Genomic DNA, 20,302 nt, shown 5'->3' with positions numbered 1-20,302 from the left:
AGAAATTAAAAGACACAATAAATTTTAAAAATCTAAATACTTGGTTGATAAAGGCGAGGAAATTATTTAAAAAGTTAAATAAAAAGATAAAGGTAATTAACAGGAAAGCGAAAAAACTTAAGGACCAATCCACAAAAGCAAATTCAAATTCTGTCCCAGAATGAAAAAACAGAGAAAAATTAACACAAGAGAATTTCCCATAACTAAAAGAGTTGTGTTTCCCATTGAAAAGGTCAGCCAAGTGCCCAGCACAACAGACCCTTCCTCTAGGAAAAACACCACTATGGCATTTCAGAATACTAAGGACTAAGAGAGCTACATACTTAGAGGAAAAAAAAAACCAGATTCACATATAAAGGAACACGAATGGCTTCAAAAACAACGAACACTAGAAGCAGAGCAATGCCTTTAGCTGGCCAAACAATTCCAAATAAGGGTACAACAAAGGTTTTTCCAAGTATGTTAGGCCTCAAATGAATTTTCCCTGCACATTCTCTCAAGAAGCTACAAAAAGGAAAAGACTTACTATGTAGGGAACAGGTCTATGAACATCTTTGTAACAAGTACAACAAAATGTTCCAAAATACCTTCGACATCTTCCCAAGTCAATCCATGTATGTCTACCAATCTTCATCTACTGGGGGTCTTGGAACATATCCTCCACAGATGAGGGGGGACTTGGAACATATCCTCCACAGATTACTGTATCTATGATTACCTGACCAGTCCCCTGCTAGACATATAAGCCATCTTCAATTTCCTCTAAGTATAGCATTGCAGAAAACCTTTTGAAAGTACTTGCATGCTGAAGAGAGGGAGAAAGTTGTTTCCAACTCTTTTCTCAGTATATACTTACTTTTAAATAAAAGTATTAAATGACACATAAAATTCAAGGGAATTTATATTCACTTTCCTTTGAGAATCTAGAAAGAACTTCATATTCCCTCTGCTGTGCTACCCTAGACCAAGGTTAGGAATCACTCTCTAAGACAAAAATCTCATAAAAAATTAGGGGTTGTGTTATGCTTCCAAGTTGCTCCTAATTATTTGTGTCATGCTTCCCAATACACTTGGCCTTATGTTCCCCATGTTAAGTGGTTATTTTCTCATAACCTCAACTCATGAGCAAAATTTCATAATAAATACAATGAAAATGAGTAAATTTTAAAAATAATTCTGTTAAGTTCACTTTTATAGGCATGAACAAAAATGTATATTAAAGGGCTATGCCCTTTAAGCCTTCAAGGCAGCTCTGGAGCTCTGGAGTGCTTGCAATGTTCCATTTTTTTGAACATGATATATTCATTTTGTGAAATTTCACTTATGGTTTTATCTTTTCTGTATGTTTCAAAATACGTTTACTAAAAATGTCTCCATTATTTGATTCTCATATTTTTAATTTCACAATGATTCAATGACAAATTATTCAGTAACAGTGGCCTAGATGGTTGACAATTCCGAGTAATTGTGTGGGTAACACAGTACCATACTGTAATACTGTCAATATTAAAAAGCTCTGAATAACAAACGAGGTATCAAAAAGTTTATTTTGGTGTTTTCTCTTGGAGTTCAAGGGCAGGGCTTTATTTTTTTTTAACTGACAAATAATAATTGTACATATGCATGGGGTTACTGTGTTTCAATACATGTACAATCGAAACGTGTTTAAATACATATCATGTAGAGTGATGAGATCAAGATAATTAGCATATCCATCTCAAACATTTATCATTTGTGTTGGAAAAACGTTCAATATCCTCCTTCTGGCTCTTCAAAACTACTTATTACTGTTAATCAGTCATCCTACAGTGCTACAGAACCCCAGGACTTATTCTTCCTATCTAGTTTTAATTATATATGCTTTAACAAATCTCTTCCTATCCTCCGAGTTCTCCCTACCCTTCTCAGCCTCCAGTAGCCTTTGTTCTACTTTTTACTTCTACTACATCAACTTTGTTTTGTTTCCACGAGTGAAAACATAGGATGTTTATCTTCCTGTTCTTGGCTTATTTCATTTAACATGACTTCCAGTTCCATCTATGTTGCTGCAAATGACAGGATTTCATTCTTTTTTGTGGCTGAAACCCCATTTTCTCTTTCCAGTCATCTGTTATTGGACACCCAGGTTGATTCTGTATCTTGGCTACTGTGAACAGTGCTACAATAAACATGTGGGTACTGATATCTCTTCAATACAATGATTTCTTTTCCTTTCAATACATACCTGGTAGGGGGATTGCTGGATCATATCATTGCTCTGTTTGTAGTTTTTCAAGGAACCTCCATACTGTTTTCCATAATGGATATACTAGTTTAAATTCTAACCAACAGTATATAAAGAGTTCCCTTTTCTGAGTATCCTTGCCAGTATTTGTTATTTTTTCCTCTTTTATATAAGCCTTCCTAACTGGAGTGAGACACCTCACTGCTCTTTTGATTTGCATTTCCCCAATGATTAGTGATGTTGAGTATTTTTTCATATATTTATTGGCCATTTGTATGTTCTGAGAAATGTCTGTTCAGATCATCTGCCCATTTGTTAAGATTTTTTTTTTCTGTTGAGATGACTGAGTTCCTCGTACATTTTGGACATTCAATTCCCTGTCAGATAAGTAGTTAGCAAATATTTTCTCCCATTCTGTAGGATGTCTTCACTGTTGTTTCCCTTGCTATGGAGAATTGTTTTGATATAACCCCATTTGTTTATTCTTGCTTGTGCTTTTAAGGTCTTATTTGTAAAATCTTTTCCCAACCAATGTCTGGAATCATTTCCTCGATGGTTTTTTCTAGTAGTTTTCTCATTTCAGTTCATACAATTAGGTCTTTGATCTATTTTGAGTTGATCTTCAAATACGGTAAGAGGTGGGGTTCTAATTTCATTTCTTCTGCGTATAGATTTCCAGTTTTCCCAGTATCACTTATTGAAGAGACTGTTTTTTCCACAGTGAGTGTTCTTGGCACCTTTGTCAAAATAAGTTGGTTATAAATATATGGATTAATTTCTGAGTTCCCTATTCTGTTCCTTTGGTCTGTGTGTTTTTATGACAGTACCATACTGTTTTAGTTACTACAGCTTTCTAGCACATTCTGAAGTCTGGTACTACGATATCTCCAGCTTTGTTCTTTTTGCTTGGGATTGCTTTGGCTATTTTGTCTTTTTTGGTTTCACAAAAATTTTAGGAATTTTTTTTTTTTTGAAACAGGGTCTCATTCTGTTGCCCTGGCTGGAGTGCAGTAGCAGTCATAGCTCCCTGTAACCTCAAATTCCTGGATCAAGTGATCCTCACGCCTTAGTCTCCCAAGCAGCTTGGACTACAGGTGCACGATACCACACCCGGCTAGTGCTTGTATTTTTCTGTAGAGAAATCTCGCTATGACAGTCTCAAACTCCTGGCCTCAAGTGATCTCCTGCCTTGGTTTTCTAAAGTGGTGGGATTACAGGCGTGAGCCACCTTGCCTAGCCAGATTTTTTCTTCCAGTGACATTGTTTAGAATGTCACTCGTATTTTGATAGAGACTGCACTGAATCTGTAGATTGCTTTGGGGAGTACTGCCACTTTAACAATATTAATTACTCTGATCCATGAGCTTGGGATGTCTTTCCCTTTGTATCCTGTTCAGTTTCTTTCATCAGGGTCTTAAAGTTTTCCTTATGGGGGTCTTTCACCTGTTTGGTTAAATTTATTCTTAGTTATCTTATTTATTCGGTACTACTGTAAATGGGATTGCTTTCCTGATTTTTCAGCTAGTTCACTGTGTACAGAAACACTATTGTATTGTATATTTAGTATCCCGTAATTTTATTGAATCAGTTTAGCAGTTTTGTTTTTTTTTTTCGAGAGAGAGTCTTGCTGTCACCCAGGGTGGAGTGCAATGGCACAATCTCGGTTCACTGCAACCTCCATTTCCTGACTCAAGCAATTCTCGTGCCTCAGCCACCTAAGTAGCTGGGATGAAAGGCATGCGCCACCATGCCTGGCTAATTTTTCCATTTTTAGTAGAGATATTTTTAGTAGAGATGAGGTTTCGCCATGTTGGCCAGGCTGGTCTTGAACTCCTGACCTCATGTGATCCACCTGCCTTGGCCTCCTAAGTGCTGGGATTACAGGCATGAGCCTCCACGCCCAGACTGAATTTATCAGTTCTAAGAGATTTTTGGTAGCATCTTTAGGTTTTTCTATACGTAAGATCCTGTCATCTGCAAAAAGAAACAAGTTGACTTCTTCCTTTCCAATTTGGATACCCTCTATTTCTTTATCTTGCCTAATTGCTCTGGCTAAGACTTCCAGTACTATGTTGAGCAAGAGTGGTGAGAGTGGGTATCCTGTCTTGTCTCTTTCCAGTTCTTAGAGGAAAAGCTTTTAAAATGTTTATTTTGAAATAAGAGAGAACTTATTTTAAAGTGTTATTAGCATAACTACTATCTATGTCAGAACCTAGTAGCATCCTATATGGCAATGGTCTAGTTTTTGTGAAAAATGGTTTTCAATTAAAATTTGTCATAACAAACAAAAACATTTCAGACCCCTTAAGTGACCTTTATCAAAGGAAAATTCTAAGTTAAAATGTATGGTTACAATTATATAAAATATATCTTTTATAATGATATAGAATGTGCATAAATCTACAAATAACTAGAAAAGGAAAACTGAAATATAATTTTATATTACGAGGCATTTCCAGTGAAGTTACTAGTGTTTTCTAAATCAAAGCACAAACTGCAAACATGAAATTACAAAGTGCAAATGTGTAATGTGTAACCTAGCACCTTTCTGGTTGTTCACTTTATACTCTTATGCAAATAATAAAACCAAATATTCAAAAAACGTGTTTATTTTTAAACACCAAATGTTAACTACTACTTCTTCTCAGTTCTTACATTCTGATTGTTGAGAGAAGAATTCTATTTAAAAGGCACGTGAGGCCAAGGCAGGTGGATTACTTGAGGTCAGGTGTTCGAGACTAGCCTGGCCAACATGGTGAAACTCTGTCTCTACTAAAGATACAAAAATTAGCCGGCCATGGTGGTGCACGCTTGTAATCCCAGCTACTTGGGAGGCTAAGGTGGGAGGATCACTTGAACCCCAAGAGGCAGAGGTTGCAGTAAGATGAGATGGCGCCACTGCACTCCAGTCTGGGCAACAGAGCAAGATTCCATCTCTAAATAAATAAATACATAAAATAAATAAATAAATAAATAAATAAATGGCATGAGAACTTTTAACTACAGATTTTATTGAAAACAGAACACTAGAAGAATATTTTCTCTTTTCAAATGTACTTCTATTAAGGAGATAGCACCATCAGCTCATAGAATGCTTCAAAAATTGGGAAAGAACTACAGTTCTCAATATGTTACTTAGAATTTCACTATAACACTCAGTACCAGGAGGAATATGTCATAAAAGTTTTAAAGTCTTCAGAGATATTTAGATTAGGCATTGTTCCAGGCACCACAAATAAAGCAATGAAGACAAAGTTTCTATCCTCATACAATTTATATTTTGCAGGAGGAGGAGACAGATAATAAAAACACAATTTTATATAATTAGAGCAGTGAGCACTATAAAGAAATTAGAAAAGGCAAAGAGATCATACTTAGATTGATTAGAAAGCACCTGGACAAGTACCTTAATGAAATGAAGCTGGCTATGCTAACACCTAGAGGAAAAACATTTCAGGCAGAAGGAATAGCAAAATACCAGAATGACTGGCTTGTTCAAGTAATATCAGGGCCAGTGTGGCTATAATCAACAAACACTAAAAAAGACCTTCAAGAGGTATACAGGGATAAGTGTATGTAGAATATTAGAGACCATGAAAATAACTTCAATTTTATCCTCAATGAAATGGAAAGCACTAGACAGTTTTAAGCAAGGGAGCAGTGACTTAATTTAATATCACTTAAACTTTAAAATTAGTCTGGCTGCCGTGTGGAAAAAGAACTTGACTAAAGAGGAACAAGAACAGATGGAATGAAGGAGATCAACAACAGGCTACACAGATGATAAGGGTTGCTTATGGTGGCTTGGATTAGGGTGTTAATGGGGGAAATGATTAATAAAAGGTGAGATTTTGAAAATTTTTTGAAGGTAGATTATAGATTTGCTGATAAGACTGTAAAGGAGCAGTGGGAAAAGTAAGGAATCAAAGCTAATTTATAAATTTTGATAGGGCCATAAACTGAAATGAGAATAAAAAATGCAGACAAGAGTTTTTTTGTTTTTTAAAAAAGACATAAAGCTTAAAATGCAGATGCAAATACATTAAGGAAGTTATGTCTTTCTATTCCAAGTACTAAAATACTTATCTGGCACACTGTAAATTTTCTCCCTTCAATCAAGTCCATGATTAGACCTACATGCATAATGGCACACACCGTGTGAAGAATTATTCTAATTGTTATAGTAAAAATATCAAAGATGGGCACTACTGTTACCAAATGAAATCTTACAGCTTAACAGCACTATAGCAAATGGTTCCATATACTCACCATTTTATGGAGATCAGTGTCAGGATAGTTCAGGTAATTCAGAAATTAAGTAAGTTGGAAGTGTGCAATGCTTTAGAAGAGGCAACCATGAAATGATATGTCACTGAATCATTATGGGAATAAAAAGCAGCACTAATTCAACAGGGACCCTGTTTTTCTGAGTTTATGATGAAAACAGATATTTTAACAGATGCTACTTAGATGTGAACTTTGTATGTGTAGTTGTGTATGAGACATAAACTTATGTTCCAGTACAATCTACAGGACACACACACACACATATATATGTAAATACTAACATATAACAGTCAAGAAGGCTGTTCGGTATTCAATAAACCAGTGTTCAATGGTAGTCATATCTACTGGATGGGATTACAGTGGCCTTTTTTCTCCTTTATACTCATCTGTATTTTGCTATTTTTCTACTCTAAATTTGCATCATTGGCCCAAAAAAGCAAATTAGTAAAAGCATTTGAAATCAATTTTAAAACCATACTACACATAACCTAGGTGTTTGAGGCATAAGGACAAAAATATCCAAGAATTTTGAGGTAGAAATGGCCACACATAGACACACAGTATGTTCTAAGATGCAAGACTATGTTTTTGAATGCTGTATCAGAAAAAAAAGGGATGGTACTTTATTCTTCATAATTTAAAAACTATGTTGGCAAGAGATATACATTCTTAGTTAATGCCATTTTCCTTTTACCTGTTTTCTCTCTTTAGGATTGAGAAGTAAGTACCGGGGATCAAAAACTATCTTGTGCAACTCCTTCTCCCATGTTGAAAAAGCAGACACCTTTAAAATAAAAATGTATTGCCTCATAATTAAGTTTGCTCTATAAATATAAAGGTCATAATTTTGCTTGAAATCTACAGGATATCTGTTTATAAAGGAGACATAAAACCATACTGAAGTTTCCATCACTAATAAATGACAAGCAGTGGGAGGCTAGCAACAGCAAATTTCTACACTAATTGGCTCTGAACATTCCTATATTATATAGAAGTAACACACACTTAATTGCTCATTAAAATAACCACTACTGTGTGACATTTAAAAAATCAGTACATCAGAAAAAGCCTTGAAGATTTGTATTTTGATTTGTCATGCTTGCTCCAATCTTGTGAACAATGTTCTGATTTAAAATTGAACAATTTTACTTATTCAAATCAATCTGTGAATATAATCAAATAGTTGAAATCCCTTCTCAATTAAATTGCAGATAATAATATCACAAAGTATCAGTTCTCCTTTAACAAAAGCCATTCTGAAGATATTAAAGGAAGAATAATCATATATACCTTACCTATCCCAAGTAGTCCGCCATTCTGTAATGTTAATACTCGTCTTATATTACTCACCACAATTTAATGACCCAATAAATGTTAAGTGTTATTTGTACTTAAAAGGACAGTAAAATGGCATTTAGTTAAATATGATAAGATTAGCCAAGAAAAAGGCTGTTGCAAAAAATGTACAGTAATTTTAAAAATCCCCTTATCCCCCCCCATAACATGAGCACTAACCTTAGATTTGACCTTTTAGCAAGACATATTTATATTACTTATACAAAACAGAAATATCTCCCCCAAAGATTGTTTTCTGACCCCTCTCTCTAGCAGCATGTCCTTGAACTGCTTCATTCGAGCCTCCAGAGGGACAATGGCCCTTTCTCGGGCAGCTTTAATTTCAGCTTCCATGGCAGCTTCTTTCTCTGAGTCAATGTCTTTATTATCATCTCTCCTATAAAAAATAAAATATAAGACATCAACTGACAAAATACTAATTCTCAGATCTTATCAGAAATCTTAAAATCAAAGGAATTTTCAAGACTCACTACTGAGCAGCATATTTTTGGCAAAAACAAATTATATTGAGGATTTCAAATGAACTCTAAGGAATAAACAACTTTCATAATAACAAAATTAAAATGGGCTTCTAATGATTTACAATGGCTACATTATTAGGAAAAAAATACACCTTTAATGTGCTGTCTCTCCCTGACACTGGTTAATAACATAAAAAGGGATCAATCTTACTTAAAAAAAAAAAAAAAAAAAAAAAGTTTAACACTGCAGCAAACCTTTATGTGTCAGAATCAAACAGCACAGAATATAATTTTTTTAGTTCTTGAAATATAGAAAAAACAGTATTTTCCAAAATGTTTTACATTATAAATACATAAAATATTTTGTAAAATCTAATAAAAATTGGTATTAACTGGTATTATGTTTTAGTAATCTCAAACATTTATTTTAAAAATAAAACTAAAATATCTGCAATCTTGGCCAAGTGAATATGTAAGATATATACCTTACCTACCTGACTTTTTATTACTCACTTTCTGGGTGATAAGTTGAGATTTAAGTTGAAGGACAGGTCCCAGAGAGCAACATGGGCCCAGGAGTAGTTAGGTGGAATTAGAACTGTTCATCAATGACTAAACTACTTCTTGTTCCTCCAAAAATGCACCTCAGGGGTAAGGGCAACCCTGTTTCTGTGTGGTACTCAAGTGAAATTGTAAACATGGAATCATGGCACCTCTCAAACATATGCACTACGAAAAAGGCCCATTCATGTAAATAATCCAAAAAAGTATGTAATTCAATAATATCTGGGTGTATATTTCAGCAGATCTTCCTTCTTAAATATGATCTGCTAAGCATATTTTTAAAATTGGCTCTTATTCCCTATACAAACTTAATGGAATCAGGACAACAGAACATGTGGAAATTCAAACGCATGCTATACAGGGAACTGTAGGTAGCCCCAGAGATTTAAATGGAACTAAGGCTAACCCACAAATGCAAGTGAGAGGTACTTAGCAACTTAGGGAATGAATCAAAAGAAATAGAAGACATAGTCCGTGACCTGCAGGAACTTAGCGAGATAGTCTGTGACCTAAGATATGCACAAAACAAACAGGTAAAAGCAATTTGCCAAACAATATACCCTCTTATAATAATAATTTTAAAACTATTTAAATAGTTAAAAGAGTTAAGACATCCAAGAAATATAATAACTAATGAAAACAAATAACCTTTATAAAACTATACTAAATGAAAATGTCACAATACAAACTATCACTATCTATCTCAATAAAGGAAATAAAAGAAAAACTAAGCCAGGAAAAATAGGCTTTTAGCTTTGTACCTAAATAGAGAAGCTCGGGCAATCCACATAAAGGACTTCTTTGACATTCTCCTGATAAAAGCAGTTAAAAACCTTACAGAGTTGTCTATAAGAACAAACAATTAAAAACAACCTAAAAGTTTAACATCGTAGGAACATCCAAAATAATGGTACATAAACAGAATGAATACAGTCATTTATAATAATTAACAAAACAAATGTCTTATTCTAGGTATTTTTTGTTTTAAAAAAGCACAAAATCAGTTAATTACAACTAATAAAAATTACATTTGGTCAAGAACTAAAAAGTCAATTGCAAAAATCAGAATAGCTATGTTACGCTGATAAATTATGAGTGATTCTTTCATATCTTTTATGTTGTTTCCAATAAAGAAATTTTTTTAAAAAGAACTACCCTTTATAGGGGTTGTCTTACTGATTTATTTGCCATAATTTGGCTGCATTCAATCTGTCCTTTTCAGATAAGGACTACGATTAACCAGTTCCTGTTAATGTCTTCAAACTTTCCTTTTTGCTGCTAAATAATGGTCCCATTCCCCATACATGCATACCCTCTACCCCATCCTTCCCCCCACCATAACATTTACATTTTACCCAACTCTAGAGCACTGGCCAAGCTAATGCCACTACTTCTTAGCAGTCTCTTTCTCGCAGAGCACTTCCTAAGCTTATGGGTTCACTCCTCACCAAGTAGTAATGACCAGACTCAAGGACTAGGTAAAGTTACAAGATAACCATATACAGAGGGAGAATTCTGTGTCTGTTTTTATGAGATCTCTGGAATGGTATCTACTGGGGTCTAAATAAGGGAGGAAACGAACTTTTTATAAAATTGAGAACTAATAAATTTCCAAAAAGAATTAATTCCAAAACTATCATTTGACTTCATAATACATATGTGAATACCCAAATCTTTTATAAATCTAGCAAAAAAAGGGACACACTTTCTTTCTACAATGAAAAACAAAGCTATTTACTATCAGGCCTGAGAGAGCAATCATGCCTCCTAACAACATTCACATTACCTGTCCCTTCCAATCACAAATTATTACCAAATCAACTTTTAAAAGATATAATCTACCTCAATCAAATTGTATATATTACTTACTTCCGTTTTTTTGCTTTAACAGGCTCATCTTCATTAATTTCTTCCATTAATTCTTGTTCCTCTTTAACTATAAGACAAAATTTAATTAAAATATTTAGGCATGAATTCTTCTGCTAATCACTACCAGAACACTTGCTTTAATAGTATTAAAAAGAAGCTGCAATTTATAGTCAGTTCACTCACTTGCACTCATAGAGAATTGCCACTTTTGGATCGACAGCATTGTCGGAGTTGGGTGCCCTGGCAGAAACATTTCAAATATTGTTACAAAGTCATATACATATATTCCACAAACATTTCTTTTTAAAAATTACTATTTATATAACCTCTTAATCACCTCTTAATATTCATCCCTTTATAAACCATTAAAGCATAATTCTATACTTCCCCTATCCTCCCTTTACATTAAATTCAATTCATTTTGAAATGCTTCTTGCCTAAACCTTAAATTTACATATATATAAAATAAAGCTTTCTTGATTCAGGATTTATAGTACCTTTTAACGATGCATGTTAATGTATTTATCAAATGAATGAATCAAATATTTAAAAACAAATTCATGAAAAACAAAAGCAAATCACATATTGTTCCAACATCATTCAATACCATAAAGTATTATTATCATACCTATAAAACAAGTATTGCTGAAGGTGAGCCTAGTACCTTCAGCACCAGACAGGCAAAGCTGCACTGATTCAGAAATCACTTATAATTCAGCACACATATAATGCATGAAAATGTCTCAATGACTATAAATGATACACATTAGAATTTATTTCATTAGAAGTAGTAATAATTCATTTATCTTGCTTCTATACCACTTGGGGGCCACAGTTCTATAAAAACACAATCATATCAATACAATGGCAAATTACCAATAAGAAATATACAACAAAAATTACGTACAAATAATTGTACTCGATATATTGGAATGCCCTCTGAATATGAGGTAGATTAAAAGATAATCTCTTAGTAAGGTTTAGGTGTCTAGTCTCAGGAATATAAGGGGCTTACTATCTAATTCAAAAGACTGAGATTTTTTATTTTTTAAAAATTTGTACTGTATTATTTCAAGAAATATATTACTAGTCACAAAAGGTGCTAAAAGGCCCACTGAGGAGCATTTTAGTAGTACTGATAAGCACTAAGCAAGTAGCAACACTACCAACCATATCTTGGACTAACTGAAAATCTTGAGTAGGACAATAAATTAAAGACACACATATTTTACAAAGCACAGTCTTATCCAAATTCTCTCCATATTTTTAATCTCTATTATTTCACTCAAACTAGGATAGCAGTCTATTTTTTCTAACACTGCTTATATTCTTTGAAAAATAAAGGGTTGCTAAGTGACCTCCACATTTTCTATCAAAATATAAAAGAACGTTAAAATCAGTGGATAAGTTCCTAATATAAAACTTACTTAGTTTCTTCAATTCTTCCATTCCTTTTTTATGAGGGGGCTCCTGAATAATTTTGTCAACATCTGCTCTGCCAATCAGATCATCAGGCCGGTCCCACATAGAAAGACGAGTGGTGGGATTATAAAAGAAGACCCGCTCATCACCGGTCCAAACAACACACCTAAGAATTGATTCAAAATATCATTCTCTTATGTTATGGAACATATTTTATAGCTAGGACTTCTACTTTCAGCCTGTTACAAGTCGGGAGATGAGGGTACTGAAGAACAACTTGTTCTTATTACCAATAGTTATTTACATAGAACCAAATGTGGTTTTTACAAGATAACTGAATGACTCAAGTAAAAATAACTGATCAACATATTAATTGAGAAAACCAAGAAATGCAAAGCAATTTGTGATCAGGGATTAGAATGCTTAGGAATTTGGTTTTGCACACTCAATTTGAGAGTACTAAATTTTAAACTATCAAAAAGAAGTTTAATGGCAACAATAATGCTATTAAGCAGTTCTAAAGCTAAAGAACAGATATAGCATCCTACCTACTATAGTTCTTAATATTTCTTAACAAACCAAAACTACAAACTCAAATGCAACATTCTATGAAGACTTTAAGATCTAATTATATCTAAAATAAAAAGTAAAGGGAAGGCCCAGCACGGTGGCTCAGGCCTATAATTCTAACACTTTGGGAGACCAAAGCAGGAGGATCACTTGAGCTCAGGAGTTTGAGACCAGCCTGGGCAACATGGTGAAACCACATCTCTACAAAAAATATTAATTAAAAAAATTAGCTGGATGTGGTTGCACGAGCTTGGATGTGGTTGCACCAGCTACTTAGGGCTGAGGAGGGAGGATCACCTGAGCCCAGGAGGTCAAGGCTGCAGTGAGCTGTGATCACACCACTGTACTCCAGCCTGAGCAACAAAGTGAGACCCAGTTTCACCAAAAAAAAAAGGGTAGTAAAGTATCAATTGCACTAGGGCATCGTACACTACCTACTACAACCCACTGGTCCTGTTAATTACAATTAGAAAACTCAAAGAAAAAAAAAGGAAAAAAAACAAAACACAACTACATTCAGACTCTGTACTGTCTTGATGGACAAACACAAAGCAATAGGGAGGACAGTCAAAATTTAGAGAAACAACTGCAAGGGAGTAAATCTCCCATTTCACCCACCTCGTAGCTCTGCCCTGAGCATAATCCCTGGTTGCAGAGTGGCATGGTTGCAATAGCATGGCAGCTAAAACTCCAATAGAAACTAAGTCTATATGACCTGATTATCAAGTTATTCAACAGTTGTCAAGTCCAAGGTAACTTACAAGTTGAAATGATCACACTAAGCCTCCTATGTTGATAGTCAAAAACTCTAAAGCAACAATAACCAGACCTCCCTGAGATAAAGAAAAACACACTTAAAATAAATGAAAAGAGTTCAGTAATGAAACATAAACTACAAAAAAACAACCAAAAGGAAAATTTAGAAATTAAAAATAACTGAAATTAAATGTCACTGGATTGGCTCAAGAGCAGAATGGAGACATCAGGAAACAATCAGTGAATTAGAAGATGGATCAGTTGGGCAAGGCGGCTCACACCCATACTCCTTGCACCTGCCCTTTGAGATGCTGAAGTGGGAGGATCACTTGAGGCCAGCAGTTTGAAACCTGCCTGGGCAACAAAGTGAGACCCTCCATCTCTACAAAAAATAAAAAATTTTAAATTATCCAGGTGTGATGGTGTGCACCTATAGTCCCACCTATTCAGGAGGCAGGAGGCTGAGGCAGTGAGCTATGATCGTGCCACTGTACTCCAGCCTGGGTGACAGAGCAAGACCCTGTCACTTAAAAAATAAAAATAAAAAATCAATAATTAACTATCTCATCTGAAGAACAGAGGAAGTGGGAACAGACCCCAAGTCTGAAAATTAGTGAGGACCATGAAGCTCCAAATTGAGGGGGTTTGGAGTTGGGTACCAGCTTTTCACATACAATACTCAAACAGAGAAACCACAACCCAGGAATATATTCTTGGAATACAGACTGTTTTCATAACTTTGAAACCAGGTAATATTTTCCATAATTATTTTTTTTAATGAGCCTGTGTAACAGTCAGTGGAATAATTATATAGAAATTATACAGAAAACAATTATTCCAAGTGCCTTTAAAACACAGTAATTTGATTATGCATTCCTACAGCGATATGCCCTAAACATAACAACAACAAAAACTATCTTCAGTAATCATATTGTGATAGTTTTGGTATTGTTACTCAGCGACATGTGTGAGAAAAGCAAACGAGTAATTAGGTCACTATCATTGAGAAATAGTATTTTCAGCAAGAAATGAGATACTGAAGATAGATGATGAGGTTCAATAAAAATCTTGAGGTAGATCTAAATGGGAAGTAATGCTATGAACTCATGCTGTATCTTTGAATGTGGGTACCTTCCAGCTGTGTCTACCAAAGAAGTCTAAAAATAATGACTAATACAGTTGCAAACTATCCAATTCCCACAAAAATGGCAAGGGCCCCCTGGAGAAATGGCTGAATCTAGGTCTGAGATAGGAAATATACAAGATAAGCCTAGAATGTCTTGTCATAGAGGAAAGCAGGGAAGCTATAGAGGATTGTAACAAAAAAAACCTAAAGAGTCAGCTGCAAGAGTCTTCTCCTGACCAAAGAGGAGACAATTTTAAACATCAATAAGGATAAAAACTGTAATAGATTAAAAACATAGAAAATATATTTAAATCTATGAATTAATAACACTCAAACCAACTCATTATTCTGAAAACTGCTAAGCCCTTCCCTTCCTATACAATTTGTACCTCTAAGTGACCAACAGTGATAAGGGGAAGTATCTCTCTATAAGCATCCCAGTTAATAAATGAAAAGGGAATAAAAGAAATACATTACCATTAGTTTCAACCCTTCATGCGGTTATGCCTAGTGTTCCATTATTGGAATGCTAAGCTTGTGGGATTTATATCCTATTGCTTTTTCATACAAAAAATTTGCACAACCTTCAGCATAAATGGGTTACTGATTTAACTGATCTTGGCCAGAGTTTTCAATCTCACACTGCTGACATATTGGGCTAGAGAAGCAATTCTTGTTGGGAGCAGTCCTGTGCATACAGGATATTTAGAGCATCCCTGGCATCTATCTGCTAGATGTTATTAACACCCTCCAAGTCTTGACAACCAAAAATGTCTCCAGGCATTGCCAAATATCCACTAGGGGCAAAATTACTCCTAGTTGAAAACCTCTGATCTATGCAATAATCATCATCACTTATGAACTAGGCTTGCCAAAAAGATTAAATCCGAATCTGATCACACTTCTAGACCTGCTTGCCTGTCTGTAGGAAATTCAGGAATGGAGGACCCTGTATTAAACAGTACCATGGAGGACCCTATTAGACAGTACCATGGGGACAAATCTAGATTTGGGAACACTATAGGAAAAACATTTATTTCTTCAATAACAAAAACAAGGAAAAGAAGTTAGAAGGGAACCTATACATTACAAGACTTCTGAAACAAGCCAAATCATTGCAAAGTGTGGATTGCATATAGATTAAATAAGTTGGAGCAGGAACAGCAAAGGAAGCACTGATGTGGCAAAAGAAAGAAAAGAGAAAAACAAGATAAGAGGAAAATAAGAAGTAGACAGGCATACCTTAGATATTGTGGGTTCGGCTCCAGACCACCGAAATACAGCAAATATTGCAATAAAGTAAATCTCAAAATTTTTGTATTCCACCATATACAAAAGTTATATTTACATCATGCTGTAGTCTACTTAGTGTGCAATAACATTATGTCCAAAAGAACCAATGTACATACCATAATTTAAAAATATTTTATTGCTAAAAAAATGCTAACAATCATCTAAGCTTTCAGCGCATCATAATGTTTTTGCTGGTGGAGGGTCTTGCCTCAATCTCTTGATGGCTAATGACTCATGAGGCTGGTGGTTGCTGGTAACTGGGGTAGCTGTGGCAATTTCTTAAAATAAGACAAATATGAAGTTTTCTACATCAATTGACTCCCCCTTTCACAAAAGATTTCTCTGTAGCATGCAATGCTGTTTGACAGCATTTTACCCACAGTAGAGCTTCCTTAAAGTTTGGCATTAATCAGAACGGAAGCCCCCTGTTGCTGCTTTATCCACCAAGTTTATGTAATATTCTAAATCCCTTATTATTTCGACAATGTTCATGGCATCTTCACCAGTAGATTCTATCTCAAGAACCCACTTTCTTTGCTCATACATAAGAAGCAACTCCTGACCCATTACAGTTCTCTCATAAAATTGCAGCAATTCTGGCTCATCTTCAGGCTCATTTCTAATACTAGTTCTCTTGCTATTTCTACCACATCTGCAGTGACTTCCTTCACTGAAGTCTTCACTTCCTCAAAATCATCCATGAGAGTTGGAATCAACTTCCTCCAAACTCCTGTCAAGGTTAATATCTGGACCTCGTCCCATGAATCACCAGTGTTATTAATGGCATCTACAATGGTGAATTGTTTCCAGAAGGTGTTCTATTGACTTTGCGAGATCCACCACAGGAATCACAATCTGTGGCAGCTATAGCCTGATGAAATGTATTTCCTCAGTAATAAGACTTGAAAGTCAAAATGACTCCTTGATCCATGGGCTGCAGATTGGATGTTGTCAGCAGGCATGAAAACACCATTCATCTCCTTGTACATTTCCATCACAGCTCTTGGATGAAGAGGTGCTTTGTCAATGAACAGTAATATTTTGAGAAAAAAAAACAAAAAAAAACAAACTTCTTTCTGAGCATTAAGTCTCAACAGTGGGCTTAACTCAGTAAACCACACTATAAACAGATACGCTGTTATCCAGGCTTTGCTGTTCCATTTATAAAGCACAAGCAGAATAGATTTAGCATCATTCTTAAGGGCCCTAGGATTTTCAAAATGGTAAACGAGCAGTGGCTTCAACTTAAAGTCACCAGAGAGATAGTGAGAGTCAGTCCATCCTTTGAAGCCAGGGGGTGACTTCTCTCTAGCTATCAAAGTCCTAGGATGGCATGTTCTCCCAATAGAAGGCTGTTTCATCTACACTGAAAACCTGTTGTTTAGTGCAACTGCCGTCATCAATAACCTTAACTTGATCTTCTGGATAACTTGCTACAGCTTCTACACCAGCACGTGCTGCTTCCTCTTGCACTTTCATGTTATGGAGATGGTTTCTTACTTAAATCACATGAACCAACCTCTGCTAGCTTCCAACTCTTCTGCAGCTTTCTCACTCTCAGCCTTCACAGAACTGATGACAGGTAGGGCATCTCTTGTGGATTAGGCTTTGGCTTAATGAAATGTTGTAGCTGGTTTGATAATCTATCCAAACCACTCAAACTTTCTCCATTATCAGGAATAAGGCTTTCTTATCATTCTTATGTTCACTGGAACAGCATTTTTCATTTCCTTCTTTTGCATTCACAACTTGGCTATTTAGCCCAAGAGGCCTAGCTTTCAGGCTATCTTGGCTTTTGACATGCCTTCCTCACTAAGCTTAATCATGTTTAGTTTTTGATTTAAAGTGAGAGGTATGTGGCTGGGCGTGGTGGCTCATGCCTGTAATCCCAGCACTTTGGGAGGCCGAGGCGGGCGGATCACGAGGTCAGGAGATCTAGACCATCCCGTCTAACACGGTGAAATCCCATCTCTACTAAAAATACAAAAAATTAGCCGGGTGTGGTGGCACATAACTAAAATTCCAGTTACTTGGGAAGCTGAGACAGGAGAATTGCTTGAACCCAGGAGGCAGAAGTTGCAGTGAGCCAAGATCGCACCACTGCACTCCAGCCTGGGCAACAGAGCAACACTCTGTCTTTAAAAAAAAAAAAAAGACACACACACACACACACACACACACACACACACACACACACAAAGTGAGAGGTATGTTGACTCTTCCTTTCACTTGAACACTCTGAGGGCATTATAGGGCTACTAATAGGCCTTATTTCAATATTGTTGTGTCTTGGGGAAAATGGACACCCGAGGAGAGGAAGAGAGATGGGGAACTGGTCGCTGGAACAGTTAGATCACACACATTTATCAACTAGGTTCACCATCTTACATGGGTGTGGTTTGTGGCACCCCAAAACAATTACAACAGTAACATAAAAGATCACTGATCACAGATCACTGTAACAGATATAATAATAATGAAAAAGTTTGAAATATCCCAAGAATTACCAAAATGTAACACCGAGACACAAAATAAGCATGTGCTGTTGAAAAAATGATGGGGTTGCCGCAAAACTTTAGATTTTTAAAAACACAGTATCTATGAAGCACAACATAGTGGAGTACTATAAAATGAGGGATGCCATACTTAGATTGAAAGACATAATTTTCACAGTTCTATAAATGTAATTACATAGTGAGTAAACATGCAAAAACAAATTTAAAATATTTTAAACAAAAAGTAGATTCAGGATCTCACAGTGGTCATGTCTATAATTATGAAGAATACACATTAATGGAGAGTACTAGGAAGACACTTGTAGTAATTGAACTTCAGTTTTGAATAACTCAAATACAACAAACAAAGGCCGAAATACTCAGTAGATAAAAACATATTTGACATACACTTTTTAAAGTACTTTTCCTTTCTACAAAAGAAACCATGTAACAATCAAGTATGATTTTTAAAAATTACTACTTGAGCCAAATACATACCACGGAGTACCAGGAATAGGAGCAGTAGCAACTGGCTTTGCCTTCTGGGCAGCCTTTTCTTCTTCAGTCATCTCCTCTTCTTTGGGCTCCTACAAGAAATGAGATTACTCTAATTAGTATCACATTAACTATACCTGAATGTTCCACAAAAGTATGAAGGCAAACAGCTCAAAGTGCAATCAACACAAAATCTGCTGCTAGAATGAGGAAAGGAGACTGAGTAGGAATTTCTAAGAAAGTTCTAAATCTTCATCCCACAGAAAGAGCTGAATTTCACAATAGCAGAACCCAGCAGCAGCAGCTGGTCCTATCTTATAGACTCACTAACCATGTGCTTAGGAGCAGATATGGAGTACAGACCTCTTCATTTAAGGTTGTTTCTTATTTCTGCTAACTTTCCTACTACTAAAACCTGACTACCACGGTCCTTCACTGAATAAAAAACTCCTTTAGTGCTATACATGGATCTGGCTATGCAAGAACACAAGAGCAGAAAGGACAGATAAAATATATCTAACATTCTCCAAATAAGAAGTTACACTTATAATTTTAGCAAATACCAGTCAGTTTATAAGTCAGAAGGTTAGAGATCAGGTCCAAGCTCTGGTCCAAGGCCCTGTCTTTCTATGGGTCTCAGTTCAGTACAAGAAGTAACTTAATGACACTTTCAAAGAAAAAACTGAATTAAGAACTTGCAAGAAACTTAAAATTTCAGAGATCAAATTTATAACAATTATTTTTAAATCTATCAAATAGATACTCACATACAAGTAAGCTGTAGGAAACAATTAATGTGGCTCCCAGGTTAATGGGTCATGGCCCTTTACCTCCTTTATCTCCTTTATAGGCTCTTCTTTAGGATCCTCCTCCTCCGTCTCCATTGGCAGAGGCTCTTCAGAGGGTTCTTTAATTGGCTCTTTAATCTTCTCTTCTAACTTTTCTATTAAAAAATTAAGATAATGTCAAAGGTTTTGATGTAATTTTCTAAGAACTTTCAGAGAATAAGCAATTAAAATATTCCATTCCCAAGTATTAACCATAAACATAAAATGTCCTTCTTTATAATATCTTTAATTTGAATCTTATGTAATGCTCAACTTCAAATACCTTGCTACACCAATCAGGTTAACTCTCTGATTTGAAGACAACCTACTGATTTCGAAGGGACATTAAATCTTTCAGGTCATTCATATATCATTTGTAGCAATCATTTATTTTGCTAAAAGGGATAAGATACTAAGATACTTAGGAATAGAAAAAGGGGTTTGATGAGGTGGGCACACTGACATGTACCTATAATCCTCAGCTACCTGGGAAGCTGAGGCAGAAGGAATGCTTATGCCCAGGAGTTCAAGACCAGCCTGGGCAACACAGTGAGGCT

The 20,302-nt window shown here is 35.4% G+C and overlaps 1 protein-coding gene across 11 annotated transcripts in view; it reads right to left on the bottom strand.

Annotated features, from left to right (window-relative positions):
• The window catches only part of TCERG1 (transcription elongation regulator 1), a 63,972-nt gene that overhangs the window by 20,599 nt on the left and 23,071 nt on the right, over nt 1–20,302 (bottom strand). For 5 of the 11 annotated variants that reach the window (XR_004183845.1, XR_004183846.1, XM_031666522.1 and 2 more), the window contains 9 exons: nt 19,749–19,861; nt 18,922–19,010; nt 12,189–12,349; nt 10,945–11,001; nt 10,762–10,828; nt 9,654–9,704; nt 9,372–9,401; nt 8,108–8,243; nt 7,206–7,295 (listed from right to left, as the gene is read on the bottom strand). Coding sequence is in view for 9 of the 11 variants with exons in the window: in XM_031666522.1 (XP_031522382.1) it covers nt 7,206–7,295; nt 8,108–8,243; nt 9,372–9,401; nt 9,654–9,704; nt 10,762–10,828; nt 10,945–11,001; nt 12,189–12,349; nt 18,922–19,010; nt 19,749–19,861 (794 nt within the window). In the remaining 2 variants the exon portion in view is untranslated. The remainder of the gene's footprint in view (nt 1–7,205; nt 7,296–8,107; nt 8,244–9,371; nt 9,402–9,653; nt 9,705–10,761; nt 10,829–10,944; nt 11,002–12,188; nt 12,350–18,921; nt 19,011–19,748; nt 19,862–20,302) is intronic. The other 6 variants (XM_021939836.2, XM_021939839.2, XM_003919578.4 and 3 more) reach the window with 4 other exon arrangements.

Source organism: Papio anubis, chromosome 5 (genome assembly GCF_008728515.1).
Source record: "Papio anubis isolate 15944 chromosome 5, Panubis1.0, whole genome shotgun sequence".
Lineage (NCBI taxonomy): Eukaryota > Metazoa > Chordata > Mammalia > Primates > Cercopithecidae > Papio > Papio anubis.
Note: the sequence above shows the minus strand (reverse complement) of the source record. Positions and strands in the feature narration are given on the sequence as shown.